General features: G+C 48.2%; 1 protein-coding gene and 1 pseudogene across 1 annotated transcript in view; both read right to left on the bottom strand.

The window, feature by feature from the left end:
• The window catches only part of SCOT (Succinyl-CoA:3-ketoacid CoA transferase), a 59,943-nt gene that overhangs the window by 6,196 nt on the left and 28,216 nt on the right, over positions 1–25,531 (bottom strand). The window contains exons 8-10 of the mRNA XM_068362542.1: positions 14,399–14,564; positions 12,549–12,624; positions 12,070–12,240 (exon numbers count right to left, since the gene is read on the bottom strand). Of these exons, the coding sequence (XP_068218643.1) occupies positions 12,070–12,240; positions 12,549–12,624; positions 14,399–14,564 (413 nt within the window). The remainder of the gene's footprint in view (positions 1–12,069; positions 12,241–12,548; positions 12,625–14,398; positions 14,565–25,531) is intronic.
• LOC137631511 (5S ribosomal RNA) lies at positions 20,291–20,409 on the bottom strand (annotated as a pseudogene).

The raw sequence follows: 25,531 nt of genomic DNA, 5'->3' as shown, positions 1-25,531 counted from the left end.
AACCCATAAATACCTGCCGAGCCCCACAAGGTAAAGAAGCCCTTTCTACTTGGAGACGGTACCATTCCAACCATACAAACTGGCCCTGCCAACTGAGCACATATGATAGTACATTCCTCTTCCCTGCAATTTATCTGGGTGACAGCTCCACGGTGTGGTTTGCCACCCTGGTATGCATCTGCTTTTAAAATTTTGCGAGGAGGAAAGAAAAACATGCCTTCTTGCTTGATGTCTAAGTTACTACAGTAGTAAAGTCACTCATCAAGACCACAGAGTACTTCCTTAAATGTTCTTGGAATGTTTGCAGCATTAGAAATGCTCCTTGCATCTCAAATAGTTGTGGATTGTTATAACATCATACCCGACACATCCAAGACACCCAGATATACACTACAACTGCTCTTCAATGCATAAGAGAACAGGTGTATATCTGGTGGGACCCCTCATGAGGTTTTCTTAGCGACAAAGTAAGATTGGCTTTTACTAGAACAGGATGGATTGGAGATCGACCTACAGACCTACCAGAGACCATTCAACCACCACTATAGGGATTTCTGGTGAAGACGCCACTGAAAAACAAGCTCTGTGGAATTATGGCCAAGAAGATATTGCCAAATTTAAGCCTAAAGTACTCTCTTGGACAGAGATGATTGTGCTACCTCTCTGAGCTTGCTGATGCAATTATCTGATGGAAAGACAATAGCTGCTGCTCCATCACAATCAACCAGATACTTCAACCTCTGCTTGGGTGTGAGATTTAACTTTTTCTAATCTATCGCCATTCGCAAATTGAAGGGGGCCAATCTGAAGGGGCGATAAAGCATTAAGAATAGGACGTAGAAACTTGGCAGCCTCGAATGTTTGGTGGGGGTGGGGATGTCATGATCTTGTTTGACTGACCAGAAGTGAGAGAATTCTCAAATCCACAGATTTGATCCTGATCCAGGGCCAAACTAGCAAGACGAAACAATGGCAGCTCCAAATAAGTCCCCAACCTTTGAGAGGAACTAAAGTGCCAAAGGAGTGCAAGAACCTCCACTCAGGAACACTATAACTGTGTTCTCTGCTTCCTTCAGTACAGAACCAAACTCTAATAACTTTGCAGTAAGAGAATCCTTAGATACCTTATCCCACATAGGAGCTCAAGACTTGGCAAGCTGCTCTGGTCTATTTCTCCACCTCAAATTAAATAATTCTGACCCAAGGACAGAACAAGCAACGTAATTGGGAACTGTCTTCGATGAAAGAGAAAAAATATCACATAACCTTCCCTCTGTTGTTAGTGGTGGAGAGTAAGCCAAGGCTCCTCAAACACTGACCCGTGGTTTCCAGCTGCATGCAATGACATACTCAAGAGGTGCAATCTTTTCAATTTGATTATGGCACAATATTCCTCCATCAAAGTAGAAAAGGTTTAAGGTCCCAAAAACTAAAAGATCAGGCCAACAGAAGGAGTACACAGACCCATGGGAGTGACTGTTCATTAATGTCCAGCCTGGCTACAAGGGTAGTCAAGCCAGCCAACCAGGCCTCGCCCCAGCAGGACTAATCAGGAGCCATAAATCCAACCTCCCGAATAGGAGAATTGGTGTTATCAAGAATTCTACTGCACTTCATATGACTGTGACCTTCTTGGTACTTATGAGAAGTGTCTCATGATGAGCAGCTAACTTTCTTCTTTCTCTCCCCATCTTTCTCCTCAGGAAGTTGAGTCTCTGATGACACTACCACCACACCACACTGGGAGGGCAAAATCAGAGGAATTGCTCTGACAGGATCCTCAACTCTGGAGCAACTGTCAAAAGGAGAAGCAATAGACATTAATGTATCACTGGCACTCTCAACACAAGACACAGTGGTTGGGTTTACAGACAAGGATAATGAGAGCACTGGGGTAACTGTCACAGGGATAATAAAACCCTGGGGTGACAATCCCAAGGATAACTGGAGCCCCAACACAACTCAAGTTTCATTGGCAATGGTGCCTTTTTATGCTTTTTTTCCCCAGGGGCAGGAGCCTTCCTAGGCTTCACTCTCACTGCTGGAATCACCATTGCTAACACAACTGGACTTTCTGACACCGGAGACTAGGGCAAAGTAGCCTTAGCGACTAACTCCCTCAAAAATGACGGGATGGGCATTTCTGTAAGACCTAAGGAGGGCTTTTGCTTCCCTAGGTCAAACATCTTCCAATGCATGCTGGTTTGCACTGATCACTAGAGAACCCCACACTCAACTCCAAGCCATTAAATGGTGTACAGGAAAGTGCCTGGAATTTTAGTTATTATTTTTCCTCATAATTTGGCGCGTTGGCAACAGATGGCGCTGATCAGTTCGGTCTTTTGTTTGCATCTGGACTAGAGAAAATAAAATACTTAATATGAATTACATTAGTCGCTACTGCTGGATAATGATAAATACTGTACATATATGATTTTAAAAATGCATATTTTATAGAAAGTCGTCGGCGCCCACTCGTGTCCGAGTATTGGGTTCTGTCGTTAGCCATCAGCCTACTATCTGTGGGGTGGGTGCTTATGCCTGATGTGGCTGTTAAGTCCTAGTCTGTGGTGGAAGAGTCACGGACAGTGTTCACAAGGGAGGGTAGGTGGTGGGCGGGGCTGTTCTAATCGCTCTCTCCTTCTTCTCCTCCTAGCCTCCTCATTTTGTCTCCTCCTCTCCTCGAAGTCCACGGTGCCATGGTGTACTGTACTCCTCCAGGTTTTCCTGTCCCTGGCTGTTTCTTCCCATGAGGAAGGATCGATGTCAGTTAGAGCCAGGGTGCGCTTTAGTTGATCTTTATAGCGCATTTTCGGGGCTCCTCGTGGTCTGGTGCCCTGGGTCTGTTCTCCGTAAAATATTTTCTTTGGGAGCCTAGATGGATCCATCCTATGCACGTGTCCTATCCAGCGGAGGCGGTGGTGGATGATGGTGGCCTCCACGCTGGTCAGCGAGGCACGTTCTAAGACTTCAATGTTGGAGCTTACATTCCAAGAGAGTTGTGATATGTCCTTAAGAATTTTCAGTGAATTTTAGTTGGGCGCATTGTCAATAAATGCTGCTACCTAAAAGCTATTACACACAGGGTTTTTTGTTAATGAGCTTTCAGTCTTCCCTTTACTATCTTTGCTCTTCACCAAGCCTGACAAATTTGCCTATGTAGATTATAATTCTCCCTGTTCCTGTTGCATGTTCCGAGAACTGAACCAGAGTGCTGCCCAAAACATTCAGTGATAAGATAAAAAGAAATAAAAGCTAAACCGCCTCATCAGCATTGCCTTGCCCGTTGCCAACTATGACGTTGGAAAAGACTTCCTTTTCCAACACAAAGAATAAGCACAGAGAGAGAGAGAAAAAAAATAAACTGATTACAGTCCACCTATACCCTTTGCTTCCATGATGAATATAAAGCCAACAGCCAACCATCAAAATAGATGCAACAATCTGTCCTCAACCCATGTGGCCAAAGACAAATTTATTGTTTAAAAAATTAGGGATTGGGACTTTGACCCACACTCACTAACTGTGGTTAATTACAACTACTTCATTATGAACTTTAATGCCATTCCAACTCTGTTGAAGACAATCCCTAATTTAAAAGACGAAAGGTTTATATACACAGGAACAATAAATGTTTTATCGATCATGCCTGCCTACACGACTGGAAGCAATTGAAGTGTAACTTTATCTAACAACAACAATTAGTGGAAACAAAAAATCTACCCGTACAGTTATTTTACTAAAATGCATGAAAGATCTCCAGTCACTTCTGATTTACGCTAGTAAGGTTATACAAAACATTTGACAATTTATAATATATGTGTATAACGGTTATGCTTCCTTCCCATAAAGATAAGAGAATCTATATTTGACTTACTGCAGTATGATGATGAATTATTAAAGCAATCAACAATAATGCACATTATCAACATGACAAATTCGGAGATAATTTGTATTTTTCCTAACCATACAAACCTTAGCTATTTACATTAGGTTTACCTTTCGGCGTAGCTGAAATTGACGTGCCAATAGATTTTAACAAGGGTTAACTACCCCCCGCGCTAGTTAGTGGGGGTAGGGGAAGGGGTAGCTTGCTCCCCCCCCCCCACACACACACACCGGTGATTTGCTTCACTTCACTTAGAGGTAGGACTTTACTTGGGGGACAGGGCTGGTTGGCAAATATGTGTTAATAGCTAAGGTTTGTATGGTTAGGAAAAATACAAATTATCTCCGAATTTGTCATTTGTTCCGTAACCGAAATACAAACCACGCTATTTACATTGGGTGAATTACCCCTTCGGAAGCCTTCGGAAGGGTGGAAAGTCCCCAGCCTTACTGACTTTGGCTTTACCCGGGGACTCCGACTCCAAGTGAGCATCACTCGAGAAAGGGAGTCCCTGCACCTCACAAGTTCCTTGCTTTGCAAGGAAAGTGTGGCCTACATAAGTTGTGTGTGGAGGAAAGAGCGTGACTCGTCCTTTGAATTTGACCTTGAGACCTTTAGATAGGAATCCCGGATAGGACGTTCCCAATACCATCTCGTCAGGGTATGGGGGACGCGACAGTATTAAGCTTAATACTAGGAACACAAGGAAGCATGGTTTACCTGCAGAGGTTAAGGTCAGCTATGCGGAGACCAGGATGCTGCTTCGCCAAGAGAGGGGAGGATGAAGAAAGAAGTAAGGGTCAGACATACTCTTTCATTCACACAGACTAAAACCAGGTAACAACGCCCTCAACCTACTGCTACTTGTCCATAAAGGAGCCTGAGGTTAGACCAGCTGTTGTGCAGCCACCACAGGGCCGATAGAAAAAGTATCGAGGCTCCTGTGGGTCACGTCCTGCAGGTAGTGGGCTGTGAAGGTTGTCTGACACTTCCAGACCCCAGCTTGAAGTACCTGCGTCACTGAGAAGTTTCTCTTGAAGGCCAGGGACGTAGCGATGCCCCTGACGTCGTGTGCCCTAGGGCGACGTGACGGAGGAGGGTCCGGATTCACGGCGTGATGGATAACCCTTCGAATCCAAGCCAAGATGGTGTTCTTGGTGACCCTCCTCCTCGTCCTGCCTGTGCTAACAAATAATGCTTGCACCTGAGGACGAACTGCAGCTGTTCTTTTCAAGTAACACCTCAGACTCCTCACTGGACATAGTAGCAGCTGGTCTGGGTCGCTTGTTACAGAACGGAGACTCGCGAACCTGAAAGAGTCGAACCGTGGGTCCGGCACTCCAGGGTTCTGAGTCTTGGCAACAAACTCAGGGACGAACCTGAACGTTACCTCCCCCCATCCCCTTGAATGGGCGACGTCGTACGAGAGACCATGAAGTTCACTAACTCGCTTGGCAGAGGCCAAACCGAGCAAGAAAGCCGTCTTCCATGACAGGTGGCGATCAGAGGCCTGGCTTAATGGTTCGAAGGGAGGTCTTTTAAGAGCCCTGAGGACCCGGACCACGTTCCAAGGAGGAGGTCTCACTTCCGACTGAGGGCAGGTAAGCTCATAGCTACGTATGAGTAAAGAGAGTTCCAGCGAGGAAGAAATGTCTACTCCTTTCAGCCTAAAAGCCAAGCTTAAGGCTGAGCGATAGCCTTTCACCGCTGAGACCGAAAGGCGCATTTCCTCCCACAAATAGACGAGAAACTCCGCTATTGCTGGAATAGTGGCATCGAGTGGAGAGATACCCCTCCCACGACACCAACCACAGAAGACTCTCCACTTCGCCTGGTAGACTCCCTCTGAGGACTTTCGCAGGTGCCGAGACATCCTCTCTGCAACCTGTTGCGAAAAGCCTCTCTCCGTGAGGAGACGCTGGACAGTCTCCAGGCGTGAAGTCGAAGTGATGCTACGGCTCTGTGGAAGATGTTGCAATGTGGTTGTCCAAGTAGCTCGTGTCGTGGGGGAAGTTCTCTCGGGAGCTCCGTCAGGAGCTGCAGAAGGTCCGGGAACCATTCCGCGTGATGCCACAGCGGAGCTATCAGAGTCATCGAGAAGTTGACCGATAGTCTGGTCCTGTTGAGCACCCTTCTCATCAGACAGAACGGTGGGAAGGCGTACACGTTGATGTTGTCCCACCGTTGTTGGAACGCATCTTGCCTGAGTGCCTTGGGGTCCGGGAGTGGGGAGCAGTACAGGGGCAGTTTGAAATTCAATGCTGTCGCGAACAGATCCACGGTCGGGGAACCCCACAAAGTCAAGACTTTGTTGGCTATCTGAGGATCCAAAGACCACTCGGTACTCACTATCTGCGAAGCCCTGCTCAGACTGTCGGCGAGCACATTCCTCTTGCCAGGAATGAAGCGAGCTGATAGTGTTATCGAGTGGACTTCGGTCCACCTCAGGATCTCTACTGCAAGATGGGATAGCTGCTGCGAAAAAGTACCTCCCTGCTTGTTGATTAAGCCACTACCGTGGTGTTGTCGCTCATCACCACCACGGAGTGACCCGCCAGGGTTCATTGGAACTGTTTAAGAGCCAGGAAAACGGCCTTCATTTCTAGCAGGTTGATGTGCAGGTACTTTTCTTATTCTGACCAAAGGCCTGAGGTCCTCTGGTTCAGAATGTGCGCCCCCCACCTTTCTTTTGACGCGTCCGAAAAGTGTCAATTCCGGGGGGAGGACGAGAAGATCCACTCCCTTTCGCAGGTTCTCGTCGACCAGCCACCTCCGCAGGTCCGCCTGTTCCGAAGGTCCTATCGGGACCAGGAAGTTCGGGGAATCGGATCCTTGATTCTACCGGGACTTGAGCCGCCACTGCAGGGATCTCATGCTGAGACGGCCGTTTGGAACCAGACAGGCCAGGGAGGACAGGTGACCTAAGAGACGCAACCACGATTGGGCAGGAAGCTCTTCTCGCCTGAGGAAGGGTTCCGCCACCCTCCTCAGCCTTGCTATCCTATCCTGTCGTCTGATGGAAAGGCTTTGTGGAGATTGGTGTCTAACAACATGCCTAGATAAACCAGTCGTTGGGACGGCTGCAGAGAGGACTTCTCGAGATTTACCACGATCCCCAGATCCTGGCAAAGTCCCAGAAGCCTGTCTTGGTGTCGAAGAAGGGTCGACTCCAAGTCTGCTAGGATCAGCAAGTTGTACAGATAACGGAGGAGACGGATGTCGTTCCTGTGCGCCCACGACGAAATCAGGGTAAACACTCTGGTGAACACCTGAGGTGCTGTGGAGAGACCGAAACACAGCGCCTTGAACTGGTAGGTCTTGCTTTCTAGGCAGAATCTCAAGTACTTCCTGGAAGAAGGATGGATTGGGATCTGGAAGTACGCGTCCTTCAGATCCACTGTGCACATGAAGTCTTGTGGTCTCACCGCAAGTCTGACCATGTCCGCTGTCTCCATGCTGAACGGAGTTTGCTTGACAAACTTCTTCAGAGCTGAGAGGTCGATGACGGGTCTCCAGCCTTCAGACGCCTTCTTTACAAGAAAGAGTCGACTGAAGAAGCCTGGGGAGCCGTCGACGACCTCCTGGAGAGCATCCTTCTTGAGCATGGTCTCGACTTCTGCCCGAAGGGCTAGCCCCTTTACTGATGCCTCTTTACTGATCCCATGGCATAGGAGCTCAACGACACTGGATTCGCTGTCAAGGGAGGTTGAGATGTCGTGAATGGGACGCGATATCCTTGGCCGATCACGGAGACCGTCCAAGCATCGGCCCCATGTTGCTGCCACCTGTGCACGCAACTTTGAAGGCATTCCCCCACAGGTGGACACGGGGGGGGGGACTGCCACTCCTAGCGCTTGCGGCCGGGGCCGCTCCCTCTAGGAGTCTTGCCTCCCCTGGAGGACTTACCGCCCCTCTTGTCCTTGGCAGGAAAGGGCTGGGGCTTAGACACCACTTTCTTAGCTGCCGGCGCCTGCTTCGGTGTCTTGCGAGGCTGCTGCTGCAACATGTGGAGCTGGAGGCTTGTAGGGCCGAGATGCAAGGGCCCTTTGGAGGAGGGAATCCTGGCTCGACTTCCTCCACCTCTCAGCTGTACGTTCCATGTCCTGGGGCTCAACAAATTCCCCCGAGGAGGGAGGCGTGTCTGAGCCTGTTGACGTCCACGGCGGGGACCTTCGGATGGATCTTCTCGGTCATCGCATCACGACGCTTGAGCACTGAGTTGGCCCACAGGTTGGTAACCCGATGCGCCAGGAACTCGATGGAGCGAGTGCCCGAGAGGAGGTAGGTCTCCAGGGCTCTCCTATTGCTCTCCTTAGACAGATCCTCAGAGCGCAATAGGATGCCCAGAGAACCTAGCCAGACATCCACTCACGAAGTGGCCTGCATGGCGCACTTCGCGACCTTCTCATGGCTTAGAATCTCCGACGCCGAGAACGTCACCTGCCGGGCGGAGAGCTTCTCAAGAGGAACTCCCCTAGTAAGCTCTTCTACCGAATGGTAGAGGGGAAGAGCGAGGCTAGACTCCCCCATGATCTCAAAATACCTCCTCTGCTGAAGACGAGGAGGTGGGAGGAGTTTGTTCCCGGCAGAAGAACGACTGGAGGTAGCGAGTAATGCGAGCAGAGCACTAGCCCTGGCTCTAGCACTCTTCAGCCCCTTGGACCAGGGCAGAGCCGCGCTGGCCTTTGGGGGCTTCTGAGTCCCATAAACCTGATCCAGGACCGTGTCCTTGCCTTCACGGGGGGGCGATCACAGGGTCCATGAACCCGTTGAGCTGTCTCATCAGGCCCAGGATCTGCCAGAAGGCATGCTCAGACTCTTGCTGCTCTCCTCCCTGCGGACTGGCAGCTAAGTCTCCTGTCCTCGGAAGCTCTTCCTGGGGAGACACGTGAACGTTCTCCCGGGGTCTAGCTGGTTCCTGACGAATACGTGCAGAATAGTTTGGCAACGTCTTGGAGTCCTTAGGTTCCCTCCTGGGCGGGATACAAGACTCCAGAAAAGTGGTCTGGTAGGCACCTTCCGCGCGAGACGATTCTCCTCCACGAGGAGGTGACTCCCCCCTTGGTGCCGAGGGGGAGACCGCCGCCTCACTGGACTCTACCAAGGACGGAAAAGCCTCGTCTATGAGATAAGGAGAAAACGACTGCAAAGGGGACGGGGCCTTACTGATGGACCTCTTAGGAACCAACTTCTCCCTGGAAGAAGTCACCACGAAGTCCACTCCTCTCCTTCTCTTCCCGCTGGCTTGTGTCCTGGATCGGCGAGTGCCGGCTTCATAGCCTTCACTAACGCCTGCACTAAAGGACCAAACCAGGACTGCCGAGACACGGACACAGAGTCCGAAATTCCCGCTGGAGGGAAGGGGATCGGGCGATCCTTCGGAGTGGACACCACTGGACATGCCTGTAAAAAAGAAGGGGAAGAATGTTGCCTTGACCTCTCCGAAGGTCCTTCCTTGTCCTGCAAAAGAGACCTGCGCTTAGGAGGAGGCGATCCTGACTGCGACCTGGCGACACGCGTCCCTGCTGCTGCCGCGAGCTGCGGAACCCGACGCGAACGGGGGTCGCGCGAGGGTGACACGAAAGAGGCGCGCGCGAGGGGCTGTTGGAGCTCGGTTGCGCAGTGGCGCGGAGACAAACGAGCGCGGGAGCAATCGCGAGCGGGCAAGCGGGCGCGTGGGTGAGCGGGCGAGCTGGCAAGTGAGCGCGTGGGCGAACGAGAGCGCTCAGGAGACCGCTGAAGGCCAGGGGACCTGTGACGCGTGGGCGAGCGATGGCGAGTCGGCGATCGATGTCGCGTTGGCGAACGCTGGCGCGCAGGCGAGCGATGGCGAGTAGAACGCGCAGGCGAGCGACCGCGCGTGGGCGAGCTGATCGCAGGGGACATATGTTTCTCCGGATCTGCTGGGCGCTGACGCGTAGGAGAGCGCTTGCGCGCAGGCGATGGATCACGCGGAGGATCTGGAGATCGCCGGCGCTCAGGAGAACGCTGACGCGCTGGAGTTCGTTGACGCGCAGGAGATCGCTGACGAGAACGAGAACTTTGACGCGTCGGAGATCGCTGGAGAACGCTGGCGAGCAGGGAGACGGCGCGTAGAAGGCTGCACAGGAACTGTCGGCGCGACGCGCAAAGGTGAACACTCGCGAGTGTGCTCAGGAAGAGGAGGCGCGTGGACGTGCAGGAACTCTAGATGTACGAGCAGGAGACCGCGCGCGTTGCTGCGCAGGAGAAAGCTGACGAGCAGGATCGCGAGGGCGAGAAGTTAAGCCCTTGCCCAAGTCCTGAACCGGAGTTCTAGGGTGTGTGGGCGCACAGGGCGCGTGTCAGGAACTGGAAGCGCAGGTGCGCGTTGACGAGCGGGAGATCTAGTGCGTTCAGGAGACCGTTGGCGCGCTGAGCGCGCAGCAGGAACAGGAGGATATTCGTTATCCTTAGGAGAGCGCTGGCGAGCAGTAGGGCGTTGATCATCAGAAGAGCGCTGGCAAGCAGGAGAGCGCTGACGAGCAGGAGAGCGCTGACAAGCAGGAGAGCGTTGGTGTGTAACTACGCGTGAACGCGCAAAAGGGCGCGCAGGGGAACCCTGACGCGCAAGGGAAGTGCCCACACCGTGGGCTACTTCCCTTTGCCCCGAAGTGACCAGTGCCCGTCGGCTGACGAGATCAGGCTGCTGGCCGTCTGCACAGGAAGTAGAAGGTCTGGAAGGCGTAGGAGAACGTGAACGATCCCCGGAGAGGTTTAAGGACGCTGCTGCTACAGACTGCTTCTGGTGAGGAGTCCCCATCGGAGGACGGAGTTGAAGACTCGAAAAGGCGCCTCTTGACACCCTTATAGGGAGACGGGAGGCCCTTGCGGTGAAGGCGGCCACGAGGGAGGTCGTCAGGATCATCAGTCCTCCGAAGAGGAGTCTTAGTCAGAGTGCTCCCTCGAGGGGAAGACTTAGCCGCAGGAGAGCCCATAGGACCCCCTTCCCTCTCCGAAGGATGTACACAAGGGGGAGGAGAGCCTTCAGCAACGTCGTCACCATCAGGCGCCGCAGAGGTTTGACCAGACTTGTCGGAAGCCTCTGCCACCACGACGTCGACGATAGACAGAGGATCTACCTCTGCTATCACCGGCGACTGCTTGACAGCGGCCCCCAACTGAAAAAGTTAACATTATCAAAATCCTCCCCCTAAGGAGAAGGGGGAACCACCCCGCTATGGGAGGCGACGCCCTCTCCCGCACCCCGAGGTCGGGAAACAGAACTAGGGCCTGCGCTCCCACTCGGCGGCCTCTCAACAGGAGCCGGACAAGGGGGAGCTTCGGAGGAGGTTTGGGCGGCGGAAGAAGAGTCCCGAGAGCCTTCCTCCTTCAAGGCAACCCTCGAAGGAGAACGGTCTCTCTTGGACTTCTTCTTACGCCGGCGGGCAAACCTCACCCACTGGGAGGCAGACCACTCCCTACACTCACTACATGTATTTTCACTATCACACCGTCGGCCTCGACACTGCGGGCAAAGGGTGTGAGGATCAGTATCCACCGCAGACATGAATGTACCGCAAGGGCGGCTGGCAATCCCAGGGCACTTGCGCATGATGAACAGCAAAGGGCGAGGCCAACTTCAAACAAAGTCTGAGGAAAAGCAAAAAGAGATTAAGGCTGTCAAAAAACGAGGACAATAGACAGAGACGTCTGTTCATTGTCCGAGCCAAAAGTGAAGTGAAGCAAATCACCGGTGTGTGGAGGAGGGAGGGGTAGCAAGCTACCCCTTCCCCTACCCCCGCTAACTAGCGCGGGGGTAGTTAACCCTCGTTAAAATCTGTTGGCTCGTCAATTTCAGCTACGCCGAAAGGTAAACCCAATGTAAATAGCGTGGTTTGTATTTCGGTTACGGAACAATTCAGTATTGTATGGATATAATTCATGTATTGCCCAATAAAAGATCAAAAGTTACTTTATGATAACTCATAGCAACAATTAACTTCAATCATGTGTTATAAAAAAAGTTTAGTGTGCATTATTAAATGCTTTATAAGTACCTTTAATTGTTATTCTTATATTACCCTAAATATTTCCAAATGCTGTACTGTACACTTACAATTGCTCTCAATTAAATGATCAGCCACATAATTTAATATCACTTGTATCAGCAATACATGCCCATAATTAAAATTACCAGAAGAATACTATGTAGTTATTACCTTCTCAGTAATGATCATGTCGACACAGTTTTTACCAGTGAGGGGAAGACTGCAACTCTCTACTATCTTGTGACTACCGTTCTTAGCAGAATGTTCCATGGTTACTACAACCTTTGTACCCGGACAAGCTACCAGGTCCATTGCACCTCCCATGCCTTTCACCATCTTGCCCTGGAATGCAGCATTATGAAATGAGAAAAATACTTCATTTAAGTCATGTCAAGAGAGTTTATGACTAAAATTAGTGGGGTTTTACCTCCCCTTACTATATTTGCTAAAGTAAAGATTTTAATTAGGGAATCAATTGCCTTGAATAAAAAAAAAAATACTTTGAACAAGACACTTACTTAATAATTAGACTGATGTAAACAATGTGCTTTGAACCATTTATATAATTGTTATTAAAATAGTTTAATGGAACCCAATATAAAGGTATTATTTCAACCTAAATGTATTAAATGTAAAACACTGTTACTTACAGGAATCATCCAGTTTGCCAGATCCCCATACTGAGACACTTCCATTGCACCTAAGATGGTCAAGTCAACATGCCCCCTGAAAAAATGATTGACAAACATTGGATAACAAACATTACGAGAAAACATCATAACTTTCTTTTCAGCGTAAAAATTTGGTCAGATTTCTGTAACGATTGGCAGTCCCAAAGTAATGCAGTATCAGAAAATATCAGTTAAATGTTTGGTGAAGAAATCTCTCTTGGGGGACTGCAAAGAGCATGTCCAAACCATCTCCATCTACCCCTCACCATGATCTCATCCACAGGGCAATCAAGTAATCTCTATTAGTTTCATTTTTAATACTGTCCTGCCATTTGACTCCCAAAATTCTTCTGACGGATTTGTTCTCAAATCTACTAAATCTGTTGGAGATTGTTTCATTGCCATACCGTGACTCATGTCCATACTGTAACAGAACTCGCTAAACTGATATATAGCCAGATTTTTATATGTAATTTCAGGCGATTTGATTTCCAAATTTTACTTAAACTAGTCATTGTCTGATTTGCTTTCTTCAATCTTTCATTAAACTCCAATTCTAAAGACCCTGTATTACATATGTACAGTAAGTTCTTAAATATTTAAATGATTCTACCACAATCATTTCTCCTTCAAATGATATTTCATCTTCCATTGCATACTTCTATTTATCTCGAGACCAACCTCCTGCATTATTTCATGAATTCTGGTAAACAAGCATTGCAAATTCTGTGATGCTCTGCTAATGAGAAAAGCATCATCATCTTACTCTAGGTCAGCTAATTCCCTATTACCAATTCAGTCCAAAGCTTCTTCACCACCTCCAATTGTTCTAAGCATTACAAAATCCACAAGAAGGATAAACAACATACTGTAAGGTGACAACATATTTCCTTGGAGTACTCCACTGTTCACTGGAAATTCATTTAATAGGACTCCACTAACATTAATTTTGCACTTGATAGGCTCATGAACAGACAATCAAATTTACATATTTAGACACTCCTAGCCTCTAGAGGAAACACTATATTAGACCATTTCAAAACACTCTAGATCATCTTTTCTGAAAACGTCCCAATAGCAGAATATTCAAACTTCTAAAAACATAAGTCACACAATCATCACACAGAAGCAAGCAAAGTTGAACAAGGGTAACACTCCCAAAAACTTTAACCATGGTCATGGACAACAAAATTCTGCCTCTGCCAAAAGCAGTAGGCTTGTCTCCCAACCTCATTCCCTGTCATATAGCTACTCTCCTACTTTGTTTCCAGCTTTGCTAGGAAGATATCCACATAAAAACCTTAGTAGGAACACAATACTATACTGTACTATCAATCCTCAATACTATCTAATCTATTTCAAAATTAAAATTAATTCTCAGTTTACAGATAAAAAAATGATGAATCAACATTTGCAAAGCTGTTCAATAGTGCCAAGAAGTATCAAGAAGATGAAATCAATATAAATAGAGCTTCTTTATATCCAGCAACTGATTTGCAAATGGTATCCACTAATGTTAAATATTGCCGTTACAACCAAGGATGTACCACTGGTAATATTTCATGCATAGTTGTACCACTGGTAATATTTCATGCATGCCACAAGTTTGAAACACTACAAAATTGACAAGTAATCTTGAAAATTCCTCAAAAAAAAGTTGACAAATAATCTTGAAAATTCCTAAAAAAAAAAAACAATGTATATCCACAATACTTTAACAAAGTGACATGAAATTTTACTACAGTCCATTTTATTGTAAAGCAACTCATTTTAACTTCTCGTCTAAAAAATAAGTAAAGATGATTGATTAGTAAAATATTTTTAGTTACCCTCGGATCATGGCGAAGCTTTCATCGGAGCTAAAGTAAGATGCTCCAGGAATTACGGTGACTGTTTCCTTTCCAGCATTGATTAGATCAGGGTCCTGCTCCCCAGCCACAGGGAATGGCCCAAGGCCAAGAACACCATTTTCACTCTGGAGTTGAACATTAGTACCTACAAATATGAAATCAAATTTGATACCAGTTTCAAACAAATCACTCAAATTCTAATTTCTAGGTCATTTTAAAACATAATAAAGTATATTTCCTTCACGCTAATAACCGTTAATCAAGTTTGCTCATTTACTGGAAATAATGCTGTATTTAGAAGCCTATTTTGTTGGTCACAGGAATGTAAACTATATCTCCAAGTTTTTGATGCATCAATATTTTTCCTTACCAGGTATGATTATACTGAATGTTTCCATATTAGTTTAGCATAATTAGCATATATTCTTCCTTATTAGGTTATATAACTGATTATACTGCATTTACTAACTAAACCTAAATATTTGGTATATACTATTCCTCTAAAAAACCTAAATATTTGGCATATACTATTACTTTAAAACGAAACAGAAGTACTTTATGATAAATTATACACTTGTCATTAACCTTTGTACTGTATAGTGAAAATGTGCACCATCATGTAAATTTGGGAATGGGAGGTACCTTCCTCGATTTATATGATTGGAACAGACCAGAACATGTACTGTACTACTGTTTTTAGGAGTGCATGAGTTAAATCTCTCATATGAAATGAAGAGCAATATGTCTGGCTATATATAATATAATATATATATATATATATATATATCTTTTCTGTCATGCTCAGCAGCATTTCCAGACATATGGCTATTGTCTCTCCTCATCCCTAGGATAGGGGGAGACAAAGTAGTCATAGCTTAGCAAGAGGAAGTTACTCGAGAGATACACTCGGAAACCAAATTCTCCCACAAATTGCAGAAACTTCCAGGTTGTAATTAGGAAAGGGGGCGGTGATGGGACGGGGTGAATTTCCGTTTGCATCTACTGTATATCTATCTAAATATATGAGCATTTTTGTTTCTCCTTTTTTCTGAAAATAAGCCCTTACATTACTTTTTTCCTATTCTGAGCAAGTATAATTAAAAATAAAAAGAATCTTTAGTTTTTCCTTTCTGAATTACTATTTTTCAAATTTCGTCTCCAAAATTTGGGAGGACCTTTAGAGGATATACCTTAGCCGAGCCTCCTAGTGTCAAAATGAATGACTTCCCAGGTGCAACCTTAAAACTCCTTCAAATGTATAGAAAATGCTATAATCTTATATACCATTGACTGATAGACTTGAATAAGACTGGTTTGAACGTGATGACCAAAGGGAAGGGACAATACAAGTAGCTTCCGTGTGCATTAAAAGTCAAAGGCATTAAGCCTCATACTGCACATTTAAAATACAGAATTTGAACTAGACCACTAAGTCACATTTATACCGAGTCCTTGCCTCATGGATTTGTTCTTGAGGTGCAACCTGGATAACTTAAGTTCTAAGAACAGGCCAAAGGGAACATGTGAAATGTAAATGAAAATAGAAAAGAAGCTCAAGCCAAAGTGACACACAACACATTTTAAATGGTCGAAATTTTAAGAGTAGTTAAATAAATGCTAATAACCAAACAAAGTTTTAAAAAATAGTACAGATTAATTTGGGAAACATTTAAGAAATTATAAAAATAGCTCCTAGTGAAAGAATATAAGGCATGTTACAGAGGTTAGTGTTTTTATGTACTTAATTTAAAATAAACATAAAAAAAAGTAATTCACACTACACCAGTTTCAACAGGTAACAAAAAAAAAGCTATGGTTTAAGAACAAGAAACATAACACTAAATACTGGCTATGGTGACACCTTTTCAGAAGTTTTTAACTGCCGAGTTCCAGCTGCGCTTAAATTAATTCTCACATCCAGGGATGAAGGTTTGCCTTCATATAGGAACAAATAGAGAACTAGAATGGGCACTTGGTTGAGTACAAACCTCCGCCTAGATCATGTTGTATATTTCAAGATAGGCAATTGAATGATGCACATTTTGGCAATATTTTCATGAAAATCAGATAAAAATTGAACACAATATAGCAAAACGACATTTTGAACTTTTCGTTATCTTGAACTTTGACCCAATCACTTTCAAAATCCTATCAAATTGTCCTTGGATCCTGGTCAATCATTCCACTAAATTTCATGAGATTAGGTCAAATAGGTTTTGAGTTATGTGAATCAAAAACACACATACAGACATAGAAACAAATAAATACACAAACAAGGGTAATGACATTACTGTACTTTATCATGCTGTATGTATTAAGATAAGCAATTGAATTACGCAGATTTTGGCAGCACCAGTTTCATGCAAATCAGATTTAAATCGGCCCAGATATGGTAAAAAGATGTTATTGACCTTTTTGTGACCTTGGCCTGGACTTTTGACTCAATCACTCCCAAAATCTAATCAGTTTGTCCTTGGATCATGGCCAATCATTCAGTCAAACATTTTACGAGTTATGCGAATCACAAACACACATACAAACACATAAATACACCAACAAGGGTAATGACATTGCTAAATGAAGTGGTATATCACAATATATGCAATTGACTTATGCACATTTTGGCTCTAGTTCCATGCAAATAGGATAAAAGTTTACCACGATATGGGAAGGATATTCTTTTTTTACTTTTTTGTGACATGAACTTTTTTGTGACCTTGACCTTTTGATCAATTATTCTCATATTCTACTCAAATTGTCTTTGGATCATGGCCAATCATCTCACCAAATTTCATGAGATTCGGTCAATTGGTTTTGGAGTTATGCGAATCACAAACAGGCAGACAACGCCTATCCAAACATAACCTTGCTGCAACAAAGTTGGCGAAGGTAATTAAGATTTCATCATCTCCCGGTACTTACTAGCAATCATCATCAATAATCAACAAAAGAACCAAAAATGACAAATTCGGAGATAATTCGTATTTTTCCTAACCATACAAACCTTAGCTATTTACATTGGGTTTACCTTTTAGCGTAGCTGAAATGGCGAGCCATTAGAATTTAACGAGGGTGTATTACCCCCGCGCTAGTTAGCAGGGGGGTAGGGGAGTGGTAGCTAGCTACCCCTCCCCCCCTCACACACCGGTGAACTGCTTCACTTTCACTTAGAGGTAGGACTTGTCTTGGGGGACAGGGCTGGCAGGCAAATATATGTAAATAGCTAAGGTTTGTATGGTTAGGAAAAATACAAATTATCTCCGAATTTGTCATTTGTTCCATAACCGAAATACAAACCACGCTATTTACATTGGGTGACTTACCCCTAAGGAAGGGGGGAAAGTCCCCAGCCATACTGGCTTTGGCTTTACCCGGGAACTCAGAATCTGAGTGAGTCGCACTCGAGAAAAGGAGTCCCTGCACCTCACAAGTTCCTTGCTCCGCAAGGAACCGTATGGCCTACATAAGCTTGTGTGGTAAGGAAGAAGTGTGACCCATCCTAGGCAGGTCAAGCCTACATAAGCTTGTGTGTGAAGGAAGAAGTATGACCCGTCCTAGGCAGTTGACCTGGAGTTCCAGAAGGAACTCTGGGTTAGGACGTTCCCAATACCACCTCGTCAGGGTATGGGGGACGCGACAGTATTAACTCAATACTCGGAACACAAGGAAGCATGGTTTACCTGCAGAGATTTGAGGTCAGCTATGCAGAGACCAGGATGCTGCTTCCCAGTAGAGGGGATGATGAAGAAAGTAGTAAGGGCCAGACATACTTCTTTCGTTCATGCAGACTAAAACCTGATAACAATGCCCTCAACCTTCTGCTACCTGTCCAAAAAGGAGCCTGAGGTTAGACCAGCTGTTGTGTAGCCACCACAGAGCGATAGAAACGTATCGATACTCCTGTGGGTCACGTCCTGCAGGAAGCGGGCTGCGAAGGTCATTAGACGCTTCCAGACTCCAGCTTGTAGCACCTGCGTCACAGAGTAGTATTACTCGAAGGCAAGGGACGTTGCGATGTATCCAACATCGTGCTGTAGGGCGACGTGACGGGGGAGGGTCTGGATTCAGGTCGAGATGAATGTCCTTGAGTCCGAGCTGAAGAGGTATACTGGTGACTCTCCCCAGTGTCCTTCTTGTGCTCCCAACCCGGCTGCACATGAGGACAAAGTGCAGCTGTTCCAAAAGATAACCCCTCGATTCCTTTACTGGCAAGAAGGAGAAGGTTTTGGGTCATCTGATACAGAATGGCGACTCAAAATCTTGAAGGAATTGGACCGAAGGGCCGGGACCCCAAGATTCTGAGTCTAGCCAACAACTCAGGAGCGAACCTGAATGTTGCCTTCCCCCATTCCTTAGAAAGGGCGGAGTCGTACGAGACCAAGAAGATTGCTTACACACTGGCCGCGGCCAGAGTGAGCAGGAGGCCCAAGACGGAATACGATCAGAGGCCTGACGTAATGGGTCTTGAGAAGATCTCTTAAGGGACTAAAAAGTCCAAACCATGCTCCATGTTGGAGGTCTCACTCCGACTGGGGGCAGGGATGTTCGCAGCTTCGCACGAGCGAGGAAAGGTCCACCGGGAAGGAAAAAGTTTATTCCTTTCAGCCTGAAGGCCAGGGAAAGGCTGAGCGACAGGCTTTACTGCCGAGAGCGGAAAGGAGTTTCCTCCCGCCGAAAAGCAATAAGTTCGTTATTGCTGGAGAAGAGGTCTCAAGGGAAGAGGTATATCTCCCACGACACCAACCACAGAAGAGACTCCACTTCGCCTGGTAGACCCCTGCGGATGACTATCGCAGATGACGCGACCTCCGCCCCGCGACTGTAGCGGGTTGTCTCTTCTTGAGGAGGAGGCGTAGTGTCTCCAGGCGTGAAGCCGAAGCGATGCCCCGGCTCGTGAAAGATGTTGCAGTGTGGTTGTTTGAGTAGCCTGTGCCGTGGGAGAAGCTCTCCCGGGAGTTCCGTCAGGGGAAGCAGAGGGTCCGGAAACCGTTCTGCGTATAGTCCCAGTGGAGCTCTCAGGGCCATTGAAAGGTTGACAGACAACCTGGTCTTGTTGAGACCCATTCTCAACAGACAACAAAGGAGGGAAGACGCAGGGGTCGATGATGTCCCACCATCCCGGGAATGCATCTAGCCAAAGAGTCTTGGGGTCTGAGACTGGGGGGAAGAGCAGCGGAAGCTTGAAGTTCCAAGCTGTCGCGATCAGGTCCCCCAGGCCAGGACTTGCTGGTTACTAAAGGCCAAAGACCCCCAGGTACACTCTATCTACGAGGCTCTGCTCAGATAGTTGGAGAGAACATTCCTCTGCCCGGAATGAGCGAGCCGATAGTGGTATTGAGAGGATCTCAAATCATCTCAGTATCTCTACTGCAAGATGCGAAGGTATGAAAATGCGTCCCTTGCTGGTTGGAATACGCCAGTACCATGAAGTCGTCGCGCACGGAGCGACTCGGCAGGAGCTGTAGGATCTGTAGAGGGGCCAGACTACGGCCCCTAAGCCTGCCCGAATGATGGAGAGGTATCCTTCAGGTCCTGACCATAGGCCTGAACCGAAAATGTGGGGAAAGGACGAGAATATCCACTCCCATCAAGAGGTTCCATAGGTCAACACCCATTGCAGGTCTAATCGTTCCGCTGGTCCCATAGGGGCCAGAAAGTCCGGTTAATCGTTGCTTTGAAACCACCGGAACTTGGGCCGCCCCACAGGGAACTTATCCTGAGGCGAACCTTCGGGACTTTAGACGGGTCAATGAGGAAAAGAGACCTAGGAAACGTTCCAAGGTAGGGCTGAAAGCTCTGCTTGACTGATAACAGGTACTGCGACTCTCCTCAGCCTTGCCACAGTCAACTGAAGGGAAGGCTCGGAGGAGGAGGCAACAGCATCTGGCGTCCCCAGGAGGTCACCCATCCAAGTATCGACCAGACCCGACGTTGCTTAACCTCGCTGGACGGACGAGAAGCGGGGTTTCCAACGCGGTAAGGCCGTTGACTCAATATCATGGCTAGATACTCCAGATGTTGAGGCAGAAGTAGAGAAGGCTCCTAGCAAATTACCATGATCCCTCACTCATGATAAGAATCCGGAAGCTTGTCCCGGCGTTGAAGAAGGTCGAACCCGAGCCTACCGGAGTTGACCAGACCTCCAAAAGGCGGAAGCCTGCTCCTGAGCGGCCATGAGGAAAGCAGGGAGAGTTCTCTGGGGAAAAACCTGCGATGCCACGGCGGGATCACCACACCGCATCTTAAGCAGGAACACCTGTAGGCTAGGCTGAATTCCAAGAGCTTCCTGGAAGATGGATGGAATGAAAACTGAAAGTACCCATCCTTCAGATCCAGGGCCTAAGGAGTCCTGCCGCCTCGTTACCAGTCTGATCGATTCTGCTGTTCCACGCTGGACGAAGTTTGTTCGACAAACTTGATCAGGGATGAGAGATCGACTACGGAATTCCCGTCTCAGATGCTTTCCTACGAGAAAGGATAGACTGAAGAAGCCGGGGGGTGAACCTGTTGACGATCCTATGGAGGACCTACTCCTAAAGCATGGATCATTCTGCCCAAACGGGCAAAACTCTTGCCGACCCCATGGCATAGAGGTTCAGTGACACTGAATTCGCTGACAGAGACGGCAGGCGCGATATCCTTGGCTGATCATGGAGATCGTGCAGGAATCGGCATCAGGAAGCTGTTATCCGGATGAGTAACCTTAGGCATCCTCCCAGCGTGAGACCTGCAAGGGGGGTTGCCAATCCTAGAGTTCGTGAACTCTGCCGCTCCCTCTAGGATTATGCCCCCCCGGGAGCGCCTCCCGTGCTACCTGTTCCTGACAGGAGGGGACTGCTATTGGACACCTTGTCTTAGTTGCCGTAGCCGGTCCGATAACTTAGGCCGACGAGGCTGAAAGAAAGAGGCGCTGGAGGCCTGCAGGGTCTGGAAGAAAGCGCCTTGGAGGAGTGAAAACGGAAGTCGACTTCCTCCACACACCGCTGTTTATATCTCTGTCCTTGGGCACAAACAAGCTCTTCCCAAGGATGGAAGGGTGTCTGAGTTTGTCGACATCCACGGATGAGACACCCGAGAGGAAGCCCTCGGTCATTGCGTCCAGATGGTCCAACATCGAGCTTGCCCGCAAGTTCGAAACTTGGCGACGAAACGCCAAGGTGCTTGAGCCCGAGAGGAGGAAAGTACCCATGATCTTCCTAAAGCTTCCTTGTACAAAACCTCGGTTCGCAACCGAGGAGGGAAAAGACCTGGTAAGCCCCTTTCACGAGATGGAGAAGAGGATGGGGTAAACCAGTCACCCCTTGGCCGACGGAGAAAGCTCGAATGGAAAGCTCCCTGGCAAAACCCTTCCAGGGAATGACGGGGAAGGGCTAACCCAGGTTCTGGAAAGAAGAATGTTGCTCAGACCTCCCTGAAGATTCATCCTGCTCTTGCATGTGCCATGCTCTGCGTTTACGGGGTGAGGACCGTGTTCTGGAAATACGCTCCAGAAGACTCGCCAGGCTAGCCATGTTGCGAAACCCCGACGGGAATTGCGGTCGCAATCGCCCTGGAGCTCGCGCGATGGTAAATCAATGGCTTGCGCGTGGCCGATCGTGGAAGCACCCATGCGCGGGCACGCAGGAGCGCAAACGAAAGTGCGCGAAGGAGTGCAGAAGGAGGGCGAGCGTGGTAGGAAGGGCGAGAGCTGGTGGTCGGCGAGCGATGACCCGTAGGCTAGCAATGGATACTGCAGGAATCAAGCCGACGTTCGCGCCACGGAACACCGTCGGTCCGCGCCACGGAACACCGTCGGTCCGCGCCACGGAACACCGTCGGTCCGCGCCACGGAACACCGTCGGTCCGCGCCACGGAACACCGTCGGTCCGCGCCACGGAACACCGTCGGTTCGCGCGCGGGCGAACATTGGAGCGCAAGTGCGCGGTCGCGTGGGCACGTGGGCATGCGGTCACGCGGGCACGTGGACGCGCAGGAACGTGGGCGCGCGGGCGAGCGCAGGCGGTCGGGAGACCGATGGCGCGTAGGCGAGCGATGGCCCGTAGGTGAGTGAAGGCGCGTTGGCAAGCGACGGCGCGTTGGCAAGCGGTGGTGCGTTAACAAAACGCTAGCGCGCAGGCAAAGAATCGCGCGGGCGCGTAGGCGATCGCTAACGCGTAAGAGAGTAGTGATGGTTAGCGCGCATCGCGCTAACAGAAGGCGCGCAGGTGCATCAGGAAGGTGGCAGAAAAGGGGGCGCAGATGTGCGCTGGCGATTGAAGAAAGCTGGCGCAGATGTGCGCTGGCGATTGAAGAAAGCTGGCGCACAGAAGGACAGAAGTAAAGGTGAGCGCCGGCGAGCAGGAGGAAGATCTACGGCAAGACTCAGCTACCGGAGATCGTGGTCCACAGCAGGTGAGCGCTAGATCGCTACTGATGGTGTCCAGGGGAACCGACACGCGTGGCAGATCGATGGCGATCGTTGACGCTTAGGAGATCGCTGACAAGCAGGCGAACGTTGACGCGTCTGTGGTCGCTGGCGAGCTGGTGATCGCTGGCGAGCAGAAGGCAACACGTGGAATCCTGTGCGTAGAAGAGAGTCCAAGACCTGAACCGAAGTTCTAGATCGCGAGGGCGAACGTGGGCGCACAGGGCGCGTAACAGGAACCAACAGGAACAGCAGAGACGATCATCAGGAGAGCGCTGACGAACAGGAGAGCGCTGGCGAACAGTAGAGCGCTAGCGATCAGGAAAGCGCTGATGAGCAGGAGAGCGCCTGTGCGCTAACACTGAGCAGGAGAGAACACTGCAGAAGGGCGCGCAGGGGAACCCTTACACGCAAGGGAAGAACCCCCGTGGGAGGCAACCCTTTGCCCCGAAGGGAACGTTGTCCGTCGGGAGACTGATGTCCGTCGGGAGACTGATGTCCGTCGGGAGACTGATGTCCGTCGGGAGACTGATGTATGTCGGAAGACCGTTGTCCGTCGGGAGACTGATGTCTGTCGGAAGACCGTTGTCCGTCGGGAGACTGATGTCTGTCGGAAGACCGTTGTCCGTCGGGAGACTGATGTCTGTCGGAAGACCGTTGTCCGTCGGGAGACTGATGTCTGTCGGAAGACCGTTGTCCGTCGGGAGACTGATGTCTGTCGGAAGACCGTTGTCCGTCGGGAGACTGATGTCTGTCGGGAAGACCGTTGTCCGTCGGGAAGACCGTTGCCCGTCGGAAGACGAGGTCAGACTGCTGTCCATCTGCACCAGGGGCGGAAGATCAAGAAGGAGTCTAGGCTGCATACGGAGATTCAAAAAGGCGCCTCTTAGCACCCTTATAGGGAGATGGGAGGCCCTTACGACGTAGCGGACGGTGAGCCTTACGGCGAAGGCGGCCAACAGTAACAACAGCAGAAGAGTCCTCCGAAGAGGAGTCTCTATGAGTGTACTCTCTCGCGAACGAAAAAGAAACACTTCGTAGAAGAGACAGGTCAGCCAGTGACCTAAAAGGAGCAAACCTCCGAAGAGGGGCTCCTGCAGTTGCCCAGCCCCTTGAGCGTGACTGCAGGTGCGACCGCTCAGCACCAAGAGCATAGTCGCACAAAAAAAAAGGCAAGAGAAGAACCCCCAAAGGGGAAAAACTCAAGCCTGAACAGGAAAAACTTCCCTCGGAAGGAAAGTTACCCACCTAAGGAGGCGAGCCTCCTGAGTGTTCTAAAATGAACTGGAGAGCTGTCAATCGTCACGGGAGTACTTCCAGGAGAAGGAGACACGCCCCTGACGAAGATCTATAGGGGAGGCAGCAACAGCCGAATCCCCAGGCCTCAACAAGACAGCTCACTCCGTTGTCACATTACAGAAACGAACTAGATCGGTAACTGTGAAAAATAAAACAAAAATCATTAGTTAACATTCATTCCCCCGGGAAGGCTCCGAAGAGGAATCCTGAGGGAAAGGAACACAAGAATGAACACTAAAGAAAGAACGAAAACCCCGAAAGGAATCGTTCTACAAAGCTGAAAAATAAACAAATACAATTAGATTCATAAACTAATGGAGACAAAACGTACGGCGTAGAAAACCCCCCACACGGGAAGGAAGCTACAAAGGCGTAGTAAAAGTAACGTAGTAAAAGGGTTAACGACCTCAAGAGAGAAAGAGAGAAAGAGAGAAAGACCGAAGTCAAACTCGATCGCGACCCATGAAATTACACCATGGTGGCCTAACTGCCGAGGGCTCCACGGAGATATCGTACACTACACACACAAGCACAAACTCTGAAAAGGAAACTTACTGATTTCTATACTCAAATATATACATAAACATGAAAAAATGTTCACATATATATTGAGTAAAAGAAAAGTAAGTGATTAAGTAAAGACAAAACAAACAATGGCTGCCAAGCGAGGACAAAGACAGACGTCTGTCCATGTCCGAGCCAAAAGTGAAAGTGAAGCAGTTCACCGGTGTGTGAGGGGGGGAGGGGTAGCTAGCTACCACTCCCCTACCCCCCTGCTAACTAGCGCGGGGGTAATACACCCTCGATAAATTCTAATGGCTCGCCATTTCAGCTACGCTAAAAGGTAAACCCAATGTAAATAGCGTGGTTTGTATTTCGGTTACGGAACAAAGCTGTTTTTAAAACACCTTCATCAGGTGATTCTAATAGACTCGTCAGGGAGTGAAGCCGGAACATCATGAGGTTTAATACAGGTAATGTATAGATTTTTATCATTGAAATTATGCTTATGTGAACCTTCATCTCAACAGGAAAAGAAAGAGCATCCAAAGGAAAACACTTGTATAAAATTTACCTCAAAATAACCAAAAGTTTGGCTCTACCAAAATTCACAAAAGGTTAACTAAGAAGGTACTGTAAAAGCATCTAAACCATTGTAATATGCTACTAGAAAGAAATATTTGTAATATTTGAATCGACAAAATAAAACATTTTAAATGACTGTTCCACTTCAAGACAATCTAGCTTATTCAAATGCCTTCATCAAAAGCACTTTCCCAAACCCCAAGTGATAAGGTTTTAATCATTATATCCAAGGGCTGAAGATGCCATCGCTGAAGAAGAAAAGGCTATGTGCCAAAATTCCAAAGAAAAGAAATATGATTTACCCTAATAAACAATGTAATGTA

Source organism: Palaemon carinicauda, chromosome 39, assembly GCF_036898095.1.
Source record: "Palaemon carinicauda isolate YSFRI2023 chromosome 39, ASM3689809v2, whole genome shotgun sequence".
Taxonomy (NCBI): Eukaryota; Metazoa; Arthropoda; class Malacostraca; order Decapoda; family Palaemonidae; genus Palaemon; species Palaemon carinicauda.
This window is presented reverse-complemented; position numbering and strand designations above follow the sequence as displayed.